Below are 19928 nucleotides of genomic sequence, written 5' to 3'. Positions count from 1 at the left end.
TCAGAAAGTCAGTGTGCCTCCATATTTACATAACATTTTGTTGATTTAATTTTTTAAGTGTACATATGGCAAACACAATGGTTCTGAAGTACAAAACATACTTGTTTGTAAACTTTGCACTTAACATATCATAGGGTATGCCGAGATCAAGAAACCTCTCTTAAGATAGTACTTACTACATGAGGTTAATCATACATACTTGCGTTTTAGAGGATTTTTTAAAATGAAAATTTTGCTGGTAATCAGTTAATTAGGAGTACTTTTATAATCTGTTGACTGTGTCTGATTAATTGCTTTTCTAATATCATTTACCTAAAGTAAATGAGACACAAGATGTTTTCTCACAGCATTTAAAATCAATTCTTTATTTACTGAACAAATAATGTAACAGTGAACTTCACAAAATTCTAAAGTACTTAAGGAACTAATCTGTAAACTTAAACCTTTTTGAAACAAATCTAGGGGCCAAGTGCAAGTGCGTATGTAACCTACATCCGGTCAGAAGATGCACTCAGAGCCATACAGTGTGTCAATAATGTAGTGGTAGATGGAAGAACACTTAAGGTAATGTTTCTTAATCTATGTTTTGTAAGTATTTGCAGTTCTATAAGAATAAGTCTGTAGTAATCATAAGTAAGTTTCATTGAATAATAGTCTCATATCATAATGTATACCATAACAACATTGGTTGCCTGTGATCTCTCAGACTCAATTCACAATGTTGGTACTTGTGTACAAAGTCCTAAACAATATAACTTTACCTGAGAGAGCACTTCTCACAGTACTGACCAAACCATGTCGTAAAATTGGCTGGTGAGGCCTTGATGGCGCTCACAGCAATGAGTATGGACTGTCATTTGGTGACTAGTGATAGAGCCTTCTCAACAACTCCACAGTTATGCGATACCTCCCTGAAAAAGTTCAGTTGATCCCACCTTGTTTAATTTTAGATAACAAAAATAATGTGTTTATTCAGGTTGTTGAGTTGGTCCCACATTGCTGAGTTTTAGTTTAAAAAATGTATATATGATCATTCTCACTATTGAGGTATAACCTGGTCCTGGGACCTTACTGTCCTAATCATGTGTGAGTTCTTCTGTGGTTTTAGTCCACTTTTTATGGCTGATTTCCTTAATTTTATATAGATTTTTTATTACTGCTCTGAAATCCTCTGGAATGGTATAATACTGATACTATTTTCTTGGAACTGGCTGTTTTAACTATTGATGGTTAATGCCCTCCCATTTTATAGCTGAATTTTATCTAAACGTCTAAAGCTGAATTTTAAGACATTTGTGAAAGCAGATTCACTTTCACAGTATATAGTTTTCTTATCTTTATTGTTTCTAACATGTTTTGTTTTCTATCAGGCATCTTTAGGTACCACAAAATACTGCAGTTACTTCCTGAAGAACATGCAGTGTCCAAAACCAGACTGTATGTATCTACATGAATTAGGGGACGAAGCTGCCAGTTTTACAAAAGAAGAGATGCAGGTAAGTTTGTGAGAAACTATAAGAAGCATTTTCTCATAATTTTTTAATATTTCAGATCTTACAGTTTCAGATCTTGGTTAGTGAATGACATTCAACTACACTCCTAATGGAAAACTATAGTTTAAACTAACCATGATGGAAACTTTCAGGCTGGCGAAGGAGGAGTGAATACATAGGCCTTGTACTTTGTTAAGGCACGATGGCCATTTCCATACTGTCTCTTTATCTTAGCCTGTTCTTTATTTTTAAAATGGGGATAATGATGACTTGCTTCTCAGGCCTGGGTTGAGAGAAAACACAATAAAGACTGTAAAGCATTTTTCCAATTTAAAAATAGATCAGTGTTTTGAGCTGGATAAGTAGAGGTTAATGTTACTGTTTTTCTCCAAGCCTAATTGCAGTGTTATGGAAGAGCTATGTTCTAGCAGTTCTCTGGGATATTTGTAGTACCAGCTTCCACAAATGAAATCAGTATCCCAATTGTGAAATAGTACAGAGCCCACTAAAGTGAAAAGACTGCTCTACTGCAGTGTATGTTCAAATTATCATCATTGATAATCATCATTAAGTGGTAGTTTATGTACTGCAATGCCAAGTAGGGGTAGGCACCCCTAAGATCTGAAGCTTAGATATTACTGGATACAACTTTATGTATTTGTAGTTCCTTAACAAACCCAAAAACGTTAATCAAAATGTTATATATCAAAGTTAAATAGAATTGGTATTTAATGATTTTATCTCCAAACATTTGTTTGGATTGAACACACTAAGGAAAATGATCATGTCAGGATCTTTATAGAAAAGTTCAGAATTCATCCCAGGCAATTTGTGTGATTAGCTCCTTTTACAAATCAAAATCAGTTCCAGTGATCTACTGTTACTATTGCAACCATCTTCCTCAACTTGATACCTTCTAATATTGCTCTTTCGCTTGGGGATCAGTGTAGACAAGCAAATATGTAGGTGACCAAGTTAGGAAAATCTGAATGATAACAGAATTAGGTCTAAAAGTAGCTTTAACAAGTTACTTAGTAGTCGATACATACTGTAGTAATTGAAATACAGTTTATAACAACCCTAATTTGTGATCCTGGAAGCAAAAAAAAAAAAGGGGGGGGGATGTGACTCTTATAAGAGACTAGTATAGTTTTCAGATTCAGGTGTTTTCTTTCAGGTGAGCAGAAGAAATTAGGTTACTTTAAAAAACTTTTTTGATTAAATAGATGGATCTTTCTGTTTAAGCTTGTATTATTTGATCATGATAAACTAATTAGTTATGGAATTAAGCATTTATCTTGAATTACTAGGTCACACTAGAATATTACATGTTTTTACCCCAGGCTGGCAAACATCAAGAATATGAACAGAAGTTACTCCAAGAATTATATAAATTAAATCCCAACTTCCTCCAGCTGTCTACAAATGCAGTTGACAAGAACAAAAACAAAGTAACTTCACTACAGAGGTATGATGCTTAAGTACAAGCTTGCTGCCAGTCCTTTTTAACTGGTATTAAAACCCTGTTTTTCCTTTCTGTCAACTTTCTGCTTCACCATGTTACTGCATAAGCCGTTGCATAGAGCATCTTGCTTTCTTTGCATTACTTCCTTTACATACAAATGTATGTACACCTGAAAATACCTGTGTGTATATTTAGTTCAGTGGAAGCTTCTTTTTCTACCACATATTTGTATGTGATGAAATACAACATCTCAGTACATATACACACATTGTATATGTACAATGGAGGCCTGGAGGTTCAACAGATAATTGCATTAGTACAGCATCTACTATTGTAATATGAGCAGGGTTTTCTGGTTGGAAATACAACATATGAAATGTACTCATTTAAGTACAACACCACATTGCTGTGAATAGATTAGTTTAGCCTAGTTGAAAAGTGAGACTGCCATAAAGGTTTCATCAAAAGTGCAAAGATAATGTTAATGCAAACATTCTGACTACTAGTACCTTATTAAATCTTGTACACATGCCATTTGTGCTCCAGTATGTTGGGAGCTGATGTGTAGGGTGCAGAGACAGTTTAACAAAGGCTTGGTGGTCTGTTTCTGTGAAACCTTAATTGGCTGATAGTATAGCTGTTAATGTTTAGAAACTGAAGCAATTTTGTGCTTGCAGAATATTTCTTGCGTTAAAATGATTGTCTAAATGCCTTCAACTAGGTCTTATAAGCAAAACTGAACTGAATGAATGGGGAAATCTGTTTGCAAATAAACATCAGTACTTCATGGCCTTAGCAAATGAATGATAGACAAGAATTAGGTCTTTGTAAATAAGCTTCCTTATTAGAAATTATTTTTCAGATGAGCTGTCAATGTTTACTTGGAATCTTAAACTGTTAACGCCATTTTGTCCAGTGCTTAGTAGATCAGTGTTTTCAAATTCACTATTCTTCGTTTCCTTTCAGAGAGTTGATGAAATATTTGTAAAAGCAGATTTTTCAAAAGCAGAATTTGAATTAAAGAAAGTGTAGATTCTTCTTTTTCTTATACTCTTGCAGATACAGTTGAATCTTGAGTGGGCAGGACATCATCTTCATTGGTCATTTGAGCATCTCTTTTTAATAATAATCCATTCTTATTACTTTAGTATCATCAAGAGAGAGAAACACTGCATATCAAACAAGATTGAAGGTCCAAGTGGTCCAAGTGATGATGAAGTCTGATCCTAAGAAACATTAGGATAGCTGTGTATTCTGAAATGGAATCATGTTTGACACTTGTCAGTCTCTGCAGTAGGAATTTATATAAGATTTAATGAACATAATTTCGGAAGGATTTGGGGCAAGTTTTTGTTGACTGAAATGTATTTGGGCATCCATAATTTTATCTTACTTTTGAAACAAAGTGGGACTTTCCCATTGCTTACTTATTCATGTTACTATATTGTGTTATCTCAACCGTCTTTAACATTTCTATTAAAATACTTTATAAGATTCCACATAAAAAATTGATGCAATTGCAAAAATGCTAGGTTCTTGCTACTCTCTTGTCATCTATCTTGATTTTTCAGTTTGCCACTCTTTCAGCAAGACTGACTTTATTTCTTAAGCTCAAAGTTCAGCTTTCTTCCTTAAACAAGTGACAGCAACATTGGCATAAAGATAGATCTCCACTCAAAACTGAACATAGAAATGCTGCAAAAGAATACTTCATCATACCCATCTTTTTCATGCTTAAAAATTTACAAAAAAGTATCTTCAGAAGCCATATTCTTATGTCCTTAGGCCAAGGCAAATTCTCATTACATATTGATTTTACACACTGCTTATGGTTCACTCATGAGGTATTAGCTATAAATCCTGAAGAGAAACAAAGATTGGCAGCATATCTTTGTGGCATATTCTGCATCATTGTGGTCTTCGAAACAAAGAGTAGGGAAGCATATACGAATGACACAAGAGAACTTCATTCTTGCCTTGATAAATGGGACTGACATATTTACCTTAGTTCATGAATTTATGTAAGAAGATATCTAGAAACACCATGAATAGACAAGGAAGAATTCTAAATTAAAAATGCAATTAAGGTTTTTTTAAAGTAATTTCACTGGCTGTCTTGTTTTTAAAAGATGATGTGTTCAGTATCATTCTTCAGACCAGTCTTTGCATTGGAAAGAAAAAGAATATTAGGGCTTTCACAAGGATTTGTCACCAACCCATCCAAGATTACTGGAAGTGCTAAATATCCTAAATCCCTTTTAGGGATGGTACCTTCTTAATCTAACAGGGAGAAACTCAGGAACCAGTGAGCATAAAATGCCTTTTTAAATTATGTTCAAATTTGATTTAAGAATGTAGGATGTATGTGTAGAGAGGGATCAGCCAGCAGGAATATATACTTAATAATGCCTGTATTGTACATTTTTATTCAGGCTTTTAAATTTTCATACCTTTTTCATTGAGCAGGGCTTATACTAATGTGGTTTTTTAAAAAGTTGACTTCTGGGGTAAATGATTTAATTTGAGGGGATAAAGTAATGTAGGTGAGTGTAGATTTACTGGAACTGATGCAGTGGTACACTCTAGCAGTGGTACATTCTTGCAATCCATACAGATCAGCACAGAGAAATTCTTAAGGACACTGCAAGCATATAACACATCAACTGGAAGATATGGGTAACTGTATGTATGAAACTGAAAACCCCCGGCATGAAATGAAGACTTTGAAACCTCTCTATCTTGGCAGTCGAATTCACCTAAAATCTTACAGATGTAAGGGTGAACAGTTGGCCTGATCCATAACAATTCACTCCTACACTCTAACTAGCGACACAGAATATATGTTGAAGACTTCCTTATTTCTCTCCACCACTGATGGTGTAAGGAATAATTTCCCCAGTGTTTCAGTTTTCAGACTTTCTCCATAATTTGAACTCTCTTTTACTTTCACCTCTTTCCAGACCCAACAGTAATAACAAAGATGCCTGGCCATCATTACAGAGTTCAAGTAAATCAGTCAACGGCTTAACAATGGAACACAGGAAAACGCCTCCTATTTTAGAAAATGGCACAGACCCAGAACACATGACTCCAGATGGTCCAGATTCAGATTTCGGGTAATTGTGCTGCCTTTTATATTTTAGTTAGCTTTCTCTCTCTCTCACTGATGTGGAGGGATGATTCTCTAGGCTCTGTCAGAAGAGCTGCATTGAAATTCTGATAAAGTGAAGAAATAAAAACGGTTGGCATGAACCTAATGTGGGACAAACTGCCCATTGTTCTGCAATAGGAAATGCCTCTGTCTGGGCAAGCAGGTTAACATGAAAGGTAAGGGATGTGAACATGACATGACATTTTTGAACAGTTGCCTTCTGGGTCAGTGTTCTAGCAAAGTTCAACACATAGCTTGGAGTGTTCCTTGAGAAAATACTGTATGGTAGGAACTCTCTCATCTTACAGGAGGCCTTCAGTTGACTGGTTTGAAAGCTTTGAACTAGATTGGCAGATCTGAATACTTTCTGCTTTTCACCCAGTATATTACCCAGATGTGGTACTAGGTTGAATTACATCAGCTTTTTCACCTTCCTAGGACTTTATAAAAAATTTTCTTTAACACCTCTGGAAGTCACTAGAATCATTGTGAAGCATTTACATGTTGGATCCAGAGTATGCTGAATAGTACTTCTCATAACATCTGTTACGATTCTGATTTGGGAAATACTTAAATCTTATTTAATATGTGTGGAGACTACTTTCATAGGATCTAGTCCCACAGTATACCTGTTATGAAGTGAGGGAGAGTGGGGAACTGATGTACAGTTCAAATATTTATAGTGTGGTGAGGAACCATGATTATGTAGAGATTGCACCTGTGCCAACTCATTAAAAATGATCTGAGCCTAAAGAAGCAGTACAGTAGAACAACTAAGGACCTTTCTTTCTTTCTTTTTCATTGAATTTATACGTCTTGTGCCATAATCACTACTGAAAAACTCTGAAAACTTCTGACAGATCTTTTGCTCGTTTGACAACATCTATTCTATGAACATTTACTCTAGGTTTTAATATAGTTTTCCTCAGAAACAAGTGATCTACTTTATGTTTTCTATTATAGGTTCTTACATTATTAAAACACTCTGGTGCTCCTTTCTCCATCTGAACATTTAATTCTTGTTTGTGATTCACTTAGAGGCTTTAGAAATGTTCTATGTTTCTAGGATCTGAAGGTTCCCACTTAGAATAAGGCTTTCTCACCTGTAACTGTTGTGTTCTCTTATGTTTTCTACCACCATTGCCATTGTTCTGAAGATCAAAAATTCTGTCAGACCAAGGTTCAGCATAGCATGAAATGGCTACAGTTGGGGAAAAAACTTAGACAACCTCTCCTTTGGGATAGATGCACATTCCTCCTTCACACGAGAGTCTTTAAATTCCAGCCTTTCATATTGTTATTTAATTCATGAGATGGCCTAGCATGATTGTTCCTCAAATCATCTTCTATGTGGGTTATAGCTGTAAATCCATATTTGTGGAAATGTGTCGCTAATCTGTCATATTTGAGTTCATACTTATTTATAGTGAGCGTTTAAACATTTGGCCACTATTTAATGATTTGTCCTCTGTATAAAACTGAAGACTGTAGGACATCTAATAAATGAAGGGGAAAAGGTTTTAAAAGCTTAAATATTCTGTTTGAATATTTAATATACATTTGATTAAGCGATGTAGTAAAGAAACTACAAATAAAGAACTTTAAACAAGTAAAGTAAAATAATTCTGCCTGATCTAGTTTTGTACATCTTTTTAATATATACTTTTGAAGTTACAAAAAACAAAAACAACAGTATATATTTTTATATCTTTTCCAGCCATTAGGCTTATAGTAATTCTAGAAGTGTACTTTGGGCTGTCTCTTTCTTTTTGCTTTATCAGCAGAGCCTGAAATAGCGGAGCTCTTTCAAAATCTATCAACCTTAGGCTGCAGTTGTAGTGGAGGAGTTAATTGATTTCTGATTTTTTTTCCTATTAGATCACTCCACAAATGCACACCATGTAATTTGGGTTGACCATTCGTATGCAATCAGTATGCTTTTTAATTGTGAACAGGGACAATAGCTCTTAAAATTAAACTTGGGGCATAAAGAATTTATTAATGCCTAACATAGCATTGAATGAGTCTCTAGATTCACTGTCACATTGTAGATTTTTCAGTGTTGAAAAGAGAGATCCAAAACACCCTGCAGAAATATTCCAGTTTGAAATTGCTTTAACTGTCTTGACTCAGTGCTAGGGAATGCTGGGAATTGTAATTTCTTGTGGCACCAGAACTCTCTGATAGAAAAGGCTAAATGTCTCACACACCTACAGTTCCCAGAATTCCCTAGCATTGAGCCAGGGCAATTAAAGCAGTCTCAAACTGGATTATTTCTGCTGTGTAGTCTGAACCAGAAAGTAATTCTCATTTACGTTCAGTAATAGGGACAAAATCATCTAACTTCTCATGTAGCACTTTCAGTTATTCTTGAGTTTACATGTATAAGTCTAGAATATAATGGTAAAATGCGAGAGGTTAGTCCATCCTGGGAGCACCAAAAAGAAGAATGGATCCCCTCTGCTCTCTCATCCATCCAGCCTTTAGGATGAACACAAGCAGTTATGCCTGCCAGAATTTTATAAGTTCTTTGGCATCATTTTCCTTTGCATCATCCTTTACATCTTTTATTACTTGCCCCTATGTTTTACCCTCTACTTATCCACGGGTCATATCAAAATCCATAATTTTGGCCCCAAATCCTGACCTCAACTTATACATGAGGTGGACTTACAGTCAACTATATATGGTAATTTTTCTTTATTTATTTGAAAGCGGCATCTAACTACATAAGGAAAGGCACAAAATAGTTCTTTGAATCAGTTTTGTAATAAAGATCAGAAAAATAAAAACTATCACAGCCCCCCCCCCCCCCCCCATACACACTGAATATGATAAAAAAAAAAGAATGTGAGGATTTCCTACTAATTGAAGGAAATTGAAAATAGGTTGGTGGATTTGACATCCTGAAATGACCCTAAATAAATAAATACATACATACAATATCCCAAGCTAGTGGAGCTTAGGAGATCAGATGTGGATGCTGACATTTGATTCTTGGATACCTTTCTTATCTCATACTCACTCATTATATCTTACTATGTTTTCTTTGAAAAATCATGGATTTAGTCACATCTCTACCTACCTGTAGGGAGAGGACTCAAGAGAATCTGAGACCCACTTACTGAGAGTGACATCTTGGAGGCCAAGTAATGACTAAATGTATCCAAATCTCTATCAAAATGGCCAACTCCATTCTTGAAAAGAAAAGAGAATTGGTTAGAGAATGAGAATTCATCTGGTTAAAAATTAGTTCTACTCCATGTGATGTCAATTAAGCTGTGTGTTGATACAAGCACAATTTTATTCTTCCTTCTGTAGTTTTCATTGAACATGAACTGGTGTCATTTGATGTGCATGTGTGATGTGATGTGGCAGATGTGAACTCCCAAGTGGGGAGAAGCTGTGTGTGCTTTTAACATAATTTCTGTAAAGGCTGGTGTTCAGTTGCTATTGAATCTGATGCAGCACTGCAGGTCTTGCTGCCACTTTTATATGAAGATATATTATATTATTATTGTGTCTAAATTTGTGCTTGATAAGCACAAAGAATTAGCTTTCTTATAGATATTGATTAGCTTCTCTATATCTTCCCTGCTTTACTAAAAAATTAAACCAAAACAAGTACATGTGTAAATACCTTGCGCCCACGTCATATGCAGGTGTGCCATATGCAGCTTCCAGCATATGCTGGGAGCCATGCCAGAAAAAAGCCTCCCACGCCTTGGAAGGAGTAATTCGGTGTGCGCCAGTGGTGTGTGCCCCACGGTATGCCGCGGGCACGAGCCCAATTATCTCTTATGGGGCTTGAGCTTATGCGTTTCTTCTCTTATGCAGGGGTGTCCAGAATGGATCCCCCACATAAGAGAAGGGCCCAGTGTATATAGTAGCTGAACAGCACACTGAAAACCATTCCCTTCTCGCAGTCTAAGAAAATAGATACCAGTTCATTTTAGCTGTAAAAATGTACTGCCAATTGCATATTCTTCTAGAGTCTTTCCCTTAATTCTGTTTCAAGCACTATCTGACTCTTGTTAAACAGTTGTCATTTATAGTTGTTCTAGATGGTTGACATCCCAATTTCTGAAGATATTTACATCTCTTGTAAGCTTCTTTAACTCCTGTTTCAAAGTAGGCTTTGATAAAGTTAACATTATTGAGTCTTGTTTGAACTCTGGGTGAGGACTGCAGATTTTCACCTAAAGCAGGTCTTACTGTGAACAAGTCAGGATAGTACAGTACTCACTTTCTTTTATTATGGCTCTACTAAAGGTAATAGTAAAGTATTTTTAGAATATTGTTACTGTTTGGATAGCCACATATTCATCCCTATGAGAGAAGCATTTCTCAATTCGAGTAATTACATTATTATTGTTAAGATAGGTAGATTCCAAATAGGCCATAGAAGCCAGATCTTTTTTTTTTCTCATAATAATTGAGCTACTACTAAACTTGTTTGTCACTGAATTTGCTTGGAGAACAAAGGAATGTTGGGAAGCATTGCACAACTCTATGAACAAAGTACAACATTACTAACTTTGAGATGCATTCAGTCTTCAAGTCACAAAGTAAACAGTGTAATGTTTTCTGGATATTTGCATGTTTCTTTCATTTCTGGATGTCTGATAACTTAATTGCATCACCTACTACTTGAGATGTCAACAAGAGGCCAAGAGTAGACCATTCTTAACTCAAACTGCCATGTCAGCCAATTCTGTCCTGGCATTTTAATTTCTCTTAGTGACTCAAATGGAAGATTTACTTAAAATCACAGGTATATTTACATTTTCAGCTTAAATGCAGCTAGAACCACACATTCCTGCATGCATGCCTAGCATTATCTCCTTTGCCCACTTACCTTTTGACAGCATTTGATCTCTGTTCTACTATCATTATTCCGTGCTCAACCCTTTCGACTCCTGTTTTTCTGTGATTTATGGTCTTATCTAGGCTCTTGTCTTGTCTTATCCTGGCTCTTTCTTTTGTGCTTCTATCTTAATTTTATTTCACAGGTGAGTGGATGTGGGAGTTTCACTTTTGTTTCCTGTTCCATTCACATCCCAGAAATTATTCTATGGGCTAAAAATAGACATTACACGAAAGACAAATTAAACTTTTGCTACAGTGGATTATTCAGGGGTGCACACACTTGCTCTTTTACCTTTTCTCTCCCTGGTTCTCCTTATTTTCTTCCTCACCCCAAAACTCAGTATAGTTAAATCTGTGTATTGGAGTATTCTGGGTTTCATCGATCTCAAGTGCAAAGGTTGTAATCATAAGTGCAGGTGCTATATTAGGTTTTTTTAAAGGTGATCTGGAGAGCCTTTTTTGCTGAATAATGAAATAAAAATGTTTGAAATAAATAAAAGTCCTAATTATGTATAAAAAAGTTGGTGGAGTATAGATAGTTTCATACAGTTAGGGGCAAGCTGTTTAAAATCTGATTTAGTTCCATTGAGTAGCCATTATATAAAATGTTGTTATGTGCATTTTGGATATATTGTGACACTAAAGTGAATCTATCATGGGGTTTTCTCAGCAAGATATGTTCAGAGGAGGTTTGCCATTGTCTTCCTCTGAGAGTGTGACTTCCCAGAGGTCACTCATGGCTGAGCTGGGTTTTGAACCCTGATCTCCAGAGTCATTATCTAATGCTAAAACCACTATACCACACTGGCTCCCTACATAGAATGAACAAGGGGTGAATAGTCAGTAAAAACTGTCGACTGTCTTAAACTTGGACTGTTTTAGATTTATTAGCCATCTTGAGTCCTTTATACTGGGAGGAAGGCGGGATATAAATAAACAGAATAATTATGATAATGATAATAGATATTTTAATTTTAATTCCTACATCAGACAGATTGTTGATCTGTATTCTCTGTTTGCCTAAGTGTTTTTCTTTTTCTTTAGCCCTGTCGACAAACCTTCAGATTCTCTCAGTATAGGAAACTGTGACAACTCACAACAGGTAAGATTTTGAGAACTAGTATTTCTTAACTCTTTCAACCACTTACTCTCATATTTGCATTTGTATTTATTGTACCGTAAACTTGACATACACCTGTGTGTTTTTTTGAACACATAGGATAATTAATGAATTCATACTTTATACTTGCTGTCATAAAGCATAAAGTATTTTTGCCAAATAAATGAAAAGAAAAATGAAATGTTGTGTTGTCTGTATGATCATGAAACAGTTCTGTTTTAAGCCTACTGAAGTACAGTTCAGGAAAGGAATATGTCATATTGTCTTGCTCTATTCATTTTAGATATCAAATAGTGACACGCCTTCACCACCGCCCGGCTTATCAAAGTCTAATTCAGTCATCCCCATCAGTTCGTCTAATCACAGTGCACGATCTCCCTTTGAAGGGGCTATAACAGAATCGCAGTCCCTTTTTTCTGACAACTTCCGGCACCCCAATCCAATTCCAAGTGGACTTCCCCCATTTCCCAGTTCCCCACAGACTTCTAATGATTGGCCTATGGCACCAGAGCCACAGAGCCTCTTCACGTCAGGTATGTAGAACATAGTGGCAATTACTTACCCTTTGCACATTATAACTTGAAATTGTATATTTGAACAATTATTTTGACCTACTGGTTCCTCAAAAAACATGTAAATATGGCATCACAGTTACTTGTTAATGGTCTTGGTCATTCCTTTACAAAAGCTTTTTGTGAGCTGTTACATTTCTGTAGGTAGAATTAAACAATATAGTTTGATGTTCAGAATAAACTGTATGTAATGATGTTAACCAAGACAAAAATGACTAATTTTTGTGCTTGAATGTAAAGGGATATTGATTCTAATGAGTATTAAGATTAGTCAAAACACTTTTTTATTAATTGATACTCAAGATATGCAACAATTTTAAAGAGGAAATACTAAAACGTTAAGGAAACAAAAATAAACTGCCACTAAATATTCACAGGCACATGTGTTTGTACACGCAGACACACATGGGACCTGGCAAATAGCACCTTTTGGTCTTGCTACAGATTCTCAATCAAACTGAAGTCCACGCTTTGACTGGACCCTTCTAATTCGATCAGATTCTTGTGTTCAAACTTCTCCACTGTTATTTTGGCTGTGTAATTAGGGTCACTGTCATTCTGAAAGGTGAACCTTTGCCACAGTCCCAGGTCCTTTGTAGAATGAAATGATTTTTCCCCTCTAGAATTGGGATCCATCCATCTTGTCTTCAATCGTAATTGAAGAAAAATGGTCAACATGTTGCTGTCACCACCACCACCACCTGAACACTGAGTGTTTTGTAGCAAGGGTAAAAAAAAAAAAATCTGTTTGGGACTCATCAGACCAGGGAACCCTTTCCCACATGTTTGCTGTGTCTCCTAAATGCATTTTTACAAATTCCAATTGGACTTTAATAATGTTTGTTTCACTAATAGCTTTCCTTTATAGAGTATCATAATAACAGGTATCTTATGGATGGTTTCTCCCATCTCAACTGAAGATCACCCCATCTTCTTCAGAGTTACCCCTGTCCTGTTGGTTGTTTTTCTAACTGTTATTGTTCTTACCCAGTTTTTGAGTTTTGCTGGATGGCCTAACATAATCTTTTGATTTTGCAGTAGTGGATTCAAGGGTGCAGTTGGTGATGCTCATAGTTTGGTGTTTTTTAAAAATACTCCAGCCCTGATTAATGCTTCTGCACAACTTTGTCCTGAACATTCTTTGGTGTTCATATGTCTGTTTGTTTAGAAATCTCTCCAACAAATTCTGGGGCCTTCCAGGGGCCATGTGTATTTGGTATGAGATCATGTGGCATGGATATTGCATACAGGTGGTATCTATTCAGCTATCTGTGTGACTTCTAGAGGCAGTGGGTTGCACTACTGCTTATTTATTCATGCAACAGTAAGAGGGTAAATGCTTTTACAACCAATAAGAGCCTGTTTTTGTTTACTTTTTTGCCACAACAAAAATATTTTGCATTTTCACAATGTTAAGTATCTTGTGGTGCCAATACCAGTTGCATCCATTTCTGTTCCAGGTTGTAACACCAAAGTGATGCCAAAGTGCAGGGTTGAATATTTCTTCAAAACACTGTATTTAAGTTGTATACAGTATAGCTCTCCCTTGAAAATAGAATAGTACCAGAATAAAATTATTATTTTTTGTATGGCCTCTAGCATGTGATATGTGCGTCAAAACAGCTACATGAACAATAAAAAAATTACTGTATATGTTGCAGAATATGAAAGGAAATTTAAAAGATTACATATTTAGCAATGCAGAGTGCCTCTGCTGGCTTTTGGGGGCAATTTTCTACATTCCACTGTTCTGGAAAATCTTATGACTCTCTGGAGCCAATTTTCAGTGGGTAAAGCTGAGCTACAGTAGGAAAGGAGGACTATGAAAGACACAGAAGAACAATTCTAGGTGTAGAAAGTAAAACTAAGGTCCAAATCACACTGCAGAAATCATCCAATTTGAGATGGCTTTAATTGCCCTGGCTCAATGCTATGGAATTCTGGATCCGTAGTTTTGTGAAACATTTAGCCTTCTCTGTCAGAGAGCTCTGGTGTCACAATAAACTATAGTTCCCAGGATTCCCTAACACTGAGCCATGGCAATTAAAGCTGTGTCAAATTGGATGATGTCTGCAGTGTGTTTTGGACCTAAGACCTGCACAGGTACTGTATATGTGGTTATACATGCATTTGGAACACAATTTTTATGAAAGGAGAATATTAAATGGTACTAAAGAAAATTGCTTGGTGCAAATTTCTGCATGTAGTATTTTGTCATGAAAGTGTGAAACATTTCTGTGAGCTTTCTTCCAAACAAAATGAACAGTTTGTTTTTGAGATGTATTACAGGTAAATGTTAAGATGTAGCTGTCTTAATATAGGGTCTAAACGACTTCCTTGTTAAACATAAACTAATAGAATAAACTAAAGCCGCCTTGTGTCCCTGTACTGGGAAGAAGGCGGGATATAAATAAACATAATAACAATAATAACAACAATAATAATAGAACCTAAGGAATATCAGGTTTTTAGCCTATACTTTTAATTGCATTGATTCTTTTCTATTAAATTAATTAAAAATAAGGCTTGCCTTAAAATTTAAATTAAATTAATTTTTAAAAATATTTAAATTTAAAAACGAATAAACTCATGAGTACATGTCTAATAATTAAAGTAATTATAGTAATTTACTGTTATATACTGTCTTTTTTTTTTTAACTGTTGCCATCCTGCTCTGTAATGTGTGGAAGGTCCACAGGAGTCCCATCTTCTTGCTTATATAGTTTGACATTCTTATTGTCATTGCTTAAGACAGTATGACATTACAACTAATAGGTTGTTCTATTGACCCAGGTTCACTAGAAAAATCAGTTAAAAAAGGAAAACATTTATGCATTTAACATTGTTTTCATTTTGTTATCCCACAGAAACCATCCCAGTATCCTCCTCTACAGACTGGCAAGCGGCATTTGGATTTGGTTCTTCCAAACAGCAAGAAGATGACTTGGGGTTTGATCCCTTTGATATCACCCGCAAAGCCTTAGCAGACCTGATCGAGAAGGAACTGTCAGTTCAAGACCAGCCCTCCCTCTCGCCCACGTCTCTCCAGAACCCTTCCCCCCACACTACAACAGCCAAAGGGTCAGGCTCTGGATTTCTGCATCCTGCTGCACCCACAAATGCCAACTCTCTCAATAGCACATTTTCAGTTTTGCCACAGAGGTTCCCACAGTTTCAACAGCATCGAGCAGTTTACAACTCCTTCAGTTTTCCAGGCCAAGCAGCTCGCTATCCGTGGATGGCCTTCCCACGCAATAACATCATGCACTTGAACCACACAGCAAATCCCCCTTCAAATAGTAATTTCTTGGACTTGAACCTCCCACCACAACACGGCACAGGTCTAGGAGGGATCCCTATAGCAGGTAAGTACACTGAAACAACAAATGAATTTTGGTGATGTCTCCAGCTTCTCTAACCAGAGTAGGAAGAATGGTTAGATGATGTTTGGTACTAGAATGATAAGGTAATAACACTTGTGCTGGAAGTATGGCCTTGTATCTTTTAGAAAATCAAACTTTTAATTTGACTTCTAGCCTTGTAATAATGAGCTTTATAAGGAAGGTGGAGTATCTTATGTCCAGTAATACATACCTCAATAATGATGTTATAATTTGCTTCATCATCAGTCTTGAGTATGCTGTAAATTTAATTTTGATTTTCAGTTTACCTATTCCAAAAAGTCAGTTACATTTTGACACTTTAAAAAAAAACCTTGGCCTCAATTCATAAAGATTAACACGTTCAAGGCAGAAAGAGGCTGAGTAATGCCATATCTTTCTTCCCCCTTGCTCTTTGTACTCTAGGATCTTCTAATGGTGTCTGAAATGTAGTGTTGATGAGCTGGTTACAACTACTGAATTAAAGTGCAGGTAGTGAAAAAATTCTTTATGATCCAGTGTAATGAGCTACCTATTACCCATATTGTTCTCTTTATCTGTAATAAAAACACAGATCTTAGTCTTCTGTTTTCATCTACACTTTATTACATGACAGAGAATAATGTCAGATAGTCTGATCTAGAAAAGAGACAAAATGATCATACATTTCGGAGTTTGAAGCAAACCTCAAATTCCTTTCCTTCTGTTATAAGTTGCAGTGCTTCTATTCTTCAGATGTTTTGAGGTTATAGATCTTGAACTTCTTGGACATTATGGCTTAGCAATGGCATTTTTAAAGGGTATAAATTATTTCTCCTATATTTTTATCTCTCTGACTACTGTACCAAGTCTTGGTTTTTCAGTTTTTGCATACATTTTTAGCAACTGGTGACGTCACCTTTCTCTTAATGAATGTTATATTAATATTAGGAGAAGGTAATACTCTGAGAATTTGCAATTTTCCATAACATTTGGTTAAAGAAGAACAACAATCCGAAAGTGGCAAAGGAATTAATTCTGAATACTTGTGCAACATCTTAAAGTAGAACTCTGAAATACAGTTGAGTGGCAGTGCGAAAATTTGTAAACATATGAGAAGATTGGATGTGGGAGAATTGGGTTACATCCGATCTCAGCAATGTACTTTACTTCAATTACATAACATGTATTCATTTGCACGTTTAGATTTAGGATGTATAGTCAGTCCAGATCCAAATTTTCAATACAAAATAAAGCGGTTGACTAGAAAAGCATTATTGGGGGCAGTTTACCGTAGAATTATATTCAGCTGCTTTGTAAGTTTTACTGAATGTTGGCTGTTTGACACATAGGCATGCACAGAACAGCATTTTCCTGCTTCATCTTGTATTATTATTATTATTATTATTATTATTATTATTATTATTATTATCCTTTATTTATAAAGCGCTATAATATAGAAATTTTGAAGAAGAAAATGGTAATTTGGGACTCTGGTTTAGGCCAGATTGTGATGAAGACTTAGGAAATAATAATAATAATAATAAATCAGGAAGAGGACAAAGTTTCCAAATGACACAGATCAAAGTGGGCATGACATGGGGCAAGGGGTAGCCTGTCAGGGATGATGGGAGTTGTAGCTCTTCACCTCTGGCTCTAACTCACCACCTTGTTATGCACCGGCGCTGACCAGTTTTGGCCAGTGGTTAATGCTTTTCTCCAAAGCATCAGAGTTTCAGAGAATAGGCTGAAGACCCTGACAAACTCTCCAAGCCTTCTCACTCTTCTTCCTCAGAAGTCTTCACACTTCTCCAGGATCCTGCTGTCTCTTGTATCTTCCTCAAGACACCAGACAACTCAGTAGTCTTATATAAAAGATCTACTTTATTCTACTATATACAAAATACTAATGCCCTCACAAGTCACAATCTCTACAATCTCCAAACTACCCACAAAATACATTGGAAATCATAGCAATTATTATAGCCATAGTAAAACACCACCCACTCTGTCAGTTTCCACCCAGTGGGCGTGTATATCCATTTTGATTGGTTCTCATAGTTCAACCCATAATTGATGATTTCATAATTTCACCTTGTACACTTAACAATTCTCAGGTGCTTTCAATTATACACTCTGCATTTCTGTCCTTGGCATTTAGGACTTGCTAATTACATTACCTTTTACACCTGTGTGGCTTCTTAATTGCTTTTGCTTAGTCATAGTGACTCTCACATACATGTTTTATTTTCATCACTGTATATCCCATGTTGCATTTTCCTTAACATAGCCAACTGTTAAAACTTTCAGAGCTGAATAAGAAAGTCATACAGAGTAGGTATAGTTCCTCATCTGTAGTCTGATTACTGAGCAAACTTTCAGTGGTCTTTGAAGATTGTGGCTTAGTACAATGTTTAGGATTCTTGTATTAAGATAATTTACCAAAGTCATTCTGTACAGCTTTAATGTGTTCACCTACTGTCTGATACAACAACATTCCCCTTGACTACATGAAGAAAATTTCATGGCTTTCTGAAATGCTTTCTCATTTATACTGCTTGCTTTGAGGGAAAACAGACATCCTTTAATGTTGCTGTTAATTGCCCTCCAGTCAACCTCGACTCAACCCTGTGGATGAGACATCTCCAAGCCCCCCTGCCCCAGTCCTCCACTGCATTGCTTAGGTCCTGCAAATTTATACTTGTAACCTCCATAATTGTGTCTATCCATTTATCTTGTGGTCTTTCTCTCTTTCTACTTCCCTCTCCCTTTCTTAGTATTATTGTCTTTTCTAATGAATCGTGCCTTCTCATGATGTGACCAGTTTACAACAGTCTCAATTTAATCATTTTGGCTTCCAGGGAGATCTCAGACTTGATCTGTTCAAAGACACTTTTGTTTGTCTTTTGGGCTGTCCACAGTATTCTTAACACTCTTCTTCAACACCACATCTTTAATATCACACAACATTGGCAGGATACAAACCGCCATTTAGTACGTATAGGATACGTACTAGGGTTAGGAAGGGGCGGTGCTTCCGCATCCCCCTAACCCTAGTACGTATGCTATACGGACAAGATGGCGGCGCACCTTCTACATGGGCGCCACCATCTTTACGTACTGGACGCATAGCGTCCAGACGTGTCACGGCACCTATGACGTCGCGAGTCCGCGCCAGGCGCCTCGCGACTTCATAGAGGCGCCGCAAGAAGAAGCTCCAAAATGGAGCTTCTTTTTTGCTCCGCGCGGGAGTCGCGTGGTTTGGCTGCTGCGGCTCCCGCACGAAGCAAATGGCGGCGGCGGGGGAGCGCCGCAAAGCGGCAGTTTGTACCCCGCCATTGTCTCTTAAAACTGGTGAACATGGCCACATAGCCGAAAAACCCACAAAAAACCATGGATGCCGGCCATGAAAGCCTTCGACTTCACAAAACTGGTGAAGTTAGTACACAGCAGGGGTGGACAAGGACAACTGTAGTAGGAGCTATTTTTTTGTCTGTGTGCCTGCTAGTGGGCTGCACTGGCATGTCCCAAGCAACTGGAGGTAATGACATTTGAGGTTTCCCTTTTAGACCAAAAACATCCGACTTTTAGATGCATGGGAATAGAAGCTTGTGGGGAAAACTATACAAATCACTGTATTTTTATCAGTTTGAAATATTTCATAGCTATTGTTTCCAGTTGGATAGTTGAATTTATCGTACTTGTGAGGATTTTGACCTAGTGATTCACATTAGTGTGTGGAATGGTAAATACAAATTTTCTGTTGGATTTTCTGTTGGCTAATACAGGCAGCCAATTTTTCATTTTGTTACTGCTTCACCTCACCATGTTATTAAGCCTTACCAGTTCTGTATTATTCCTGGATTTTACTAAATATATAAGGCTTCTAGAGTACAAGC

At 36.5% G+C, this 19928-nt stretch overlaps 1 protein-coding gene across 4 annotated transcripts in view; it reads left to right on the top strand.

The window, feature by feature from the left end:
• The window catches only part of CNOT4 (CCR4-NOT transcription complex subunit 4), a 73091-nt gene that overhangs the window by 38886 nt on the left and 14277 nt on the right, over positions 1-19928 (top strand). For 2 of the 4 annotated variants that reach the window (XM_042468765.1, XM_042468763.1), the window contains exons 5-11: positions 463-564; positions 1371-1496; positions 2837-2961; positions 5919-6074; positions 12023-12080; positions 12382-12631; positions 15538-16035. In XM_042468765.1, the coding sequence (XP_042324699.1) occupies positions 463-564; positions 1371-1496; positions 2837-2961; positions 5919-6074; positions 12023-12080; positions 12382-12631; positions 15538-16035 (1315 nt within the window). The remainder of the gene's footprint in view (positions 1-462; positions 565-1370; positions 1497-2836; positions 2962-5918; positions 6075-12022; positions 12081-12381; positions 12632-15537; positions 16036-19928) is intronic. The other 2 variants (XM_042468764.1, XM_042468766.1) reach the window with 1 other exon arrangement.

Source organism: Sceloporus undulatus, chromosome 5, assembly GCF_019175285.1.
Source record: "Sceloporus undulatus isolate JIND9_A2432 ecotype Alabama chromosome 5, SceUnd_v1.1, whole genome shotgun sequence".
In the NCBI taxonomy this organism is placed as follows: domain Eukaryota; kingdom Metazoa; phylum Chordata; class Lepidosauria; order Squamata; family Phrynosomatidae; genus Sceloporus; species Sceloporus undulatus.
The sequence above is the reverse complement of the archived record's forward strand: the minus strand, read 5'-3'. Positions and strand labels throughout refer to the sequence as shown.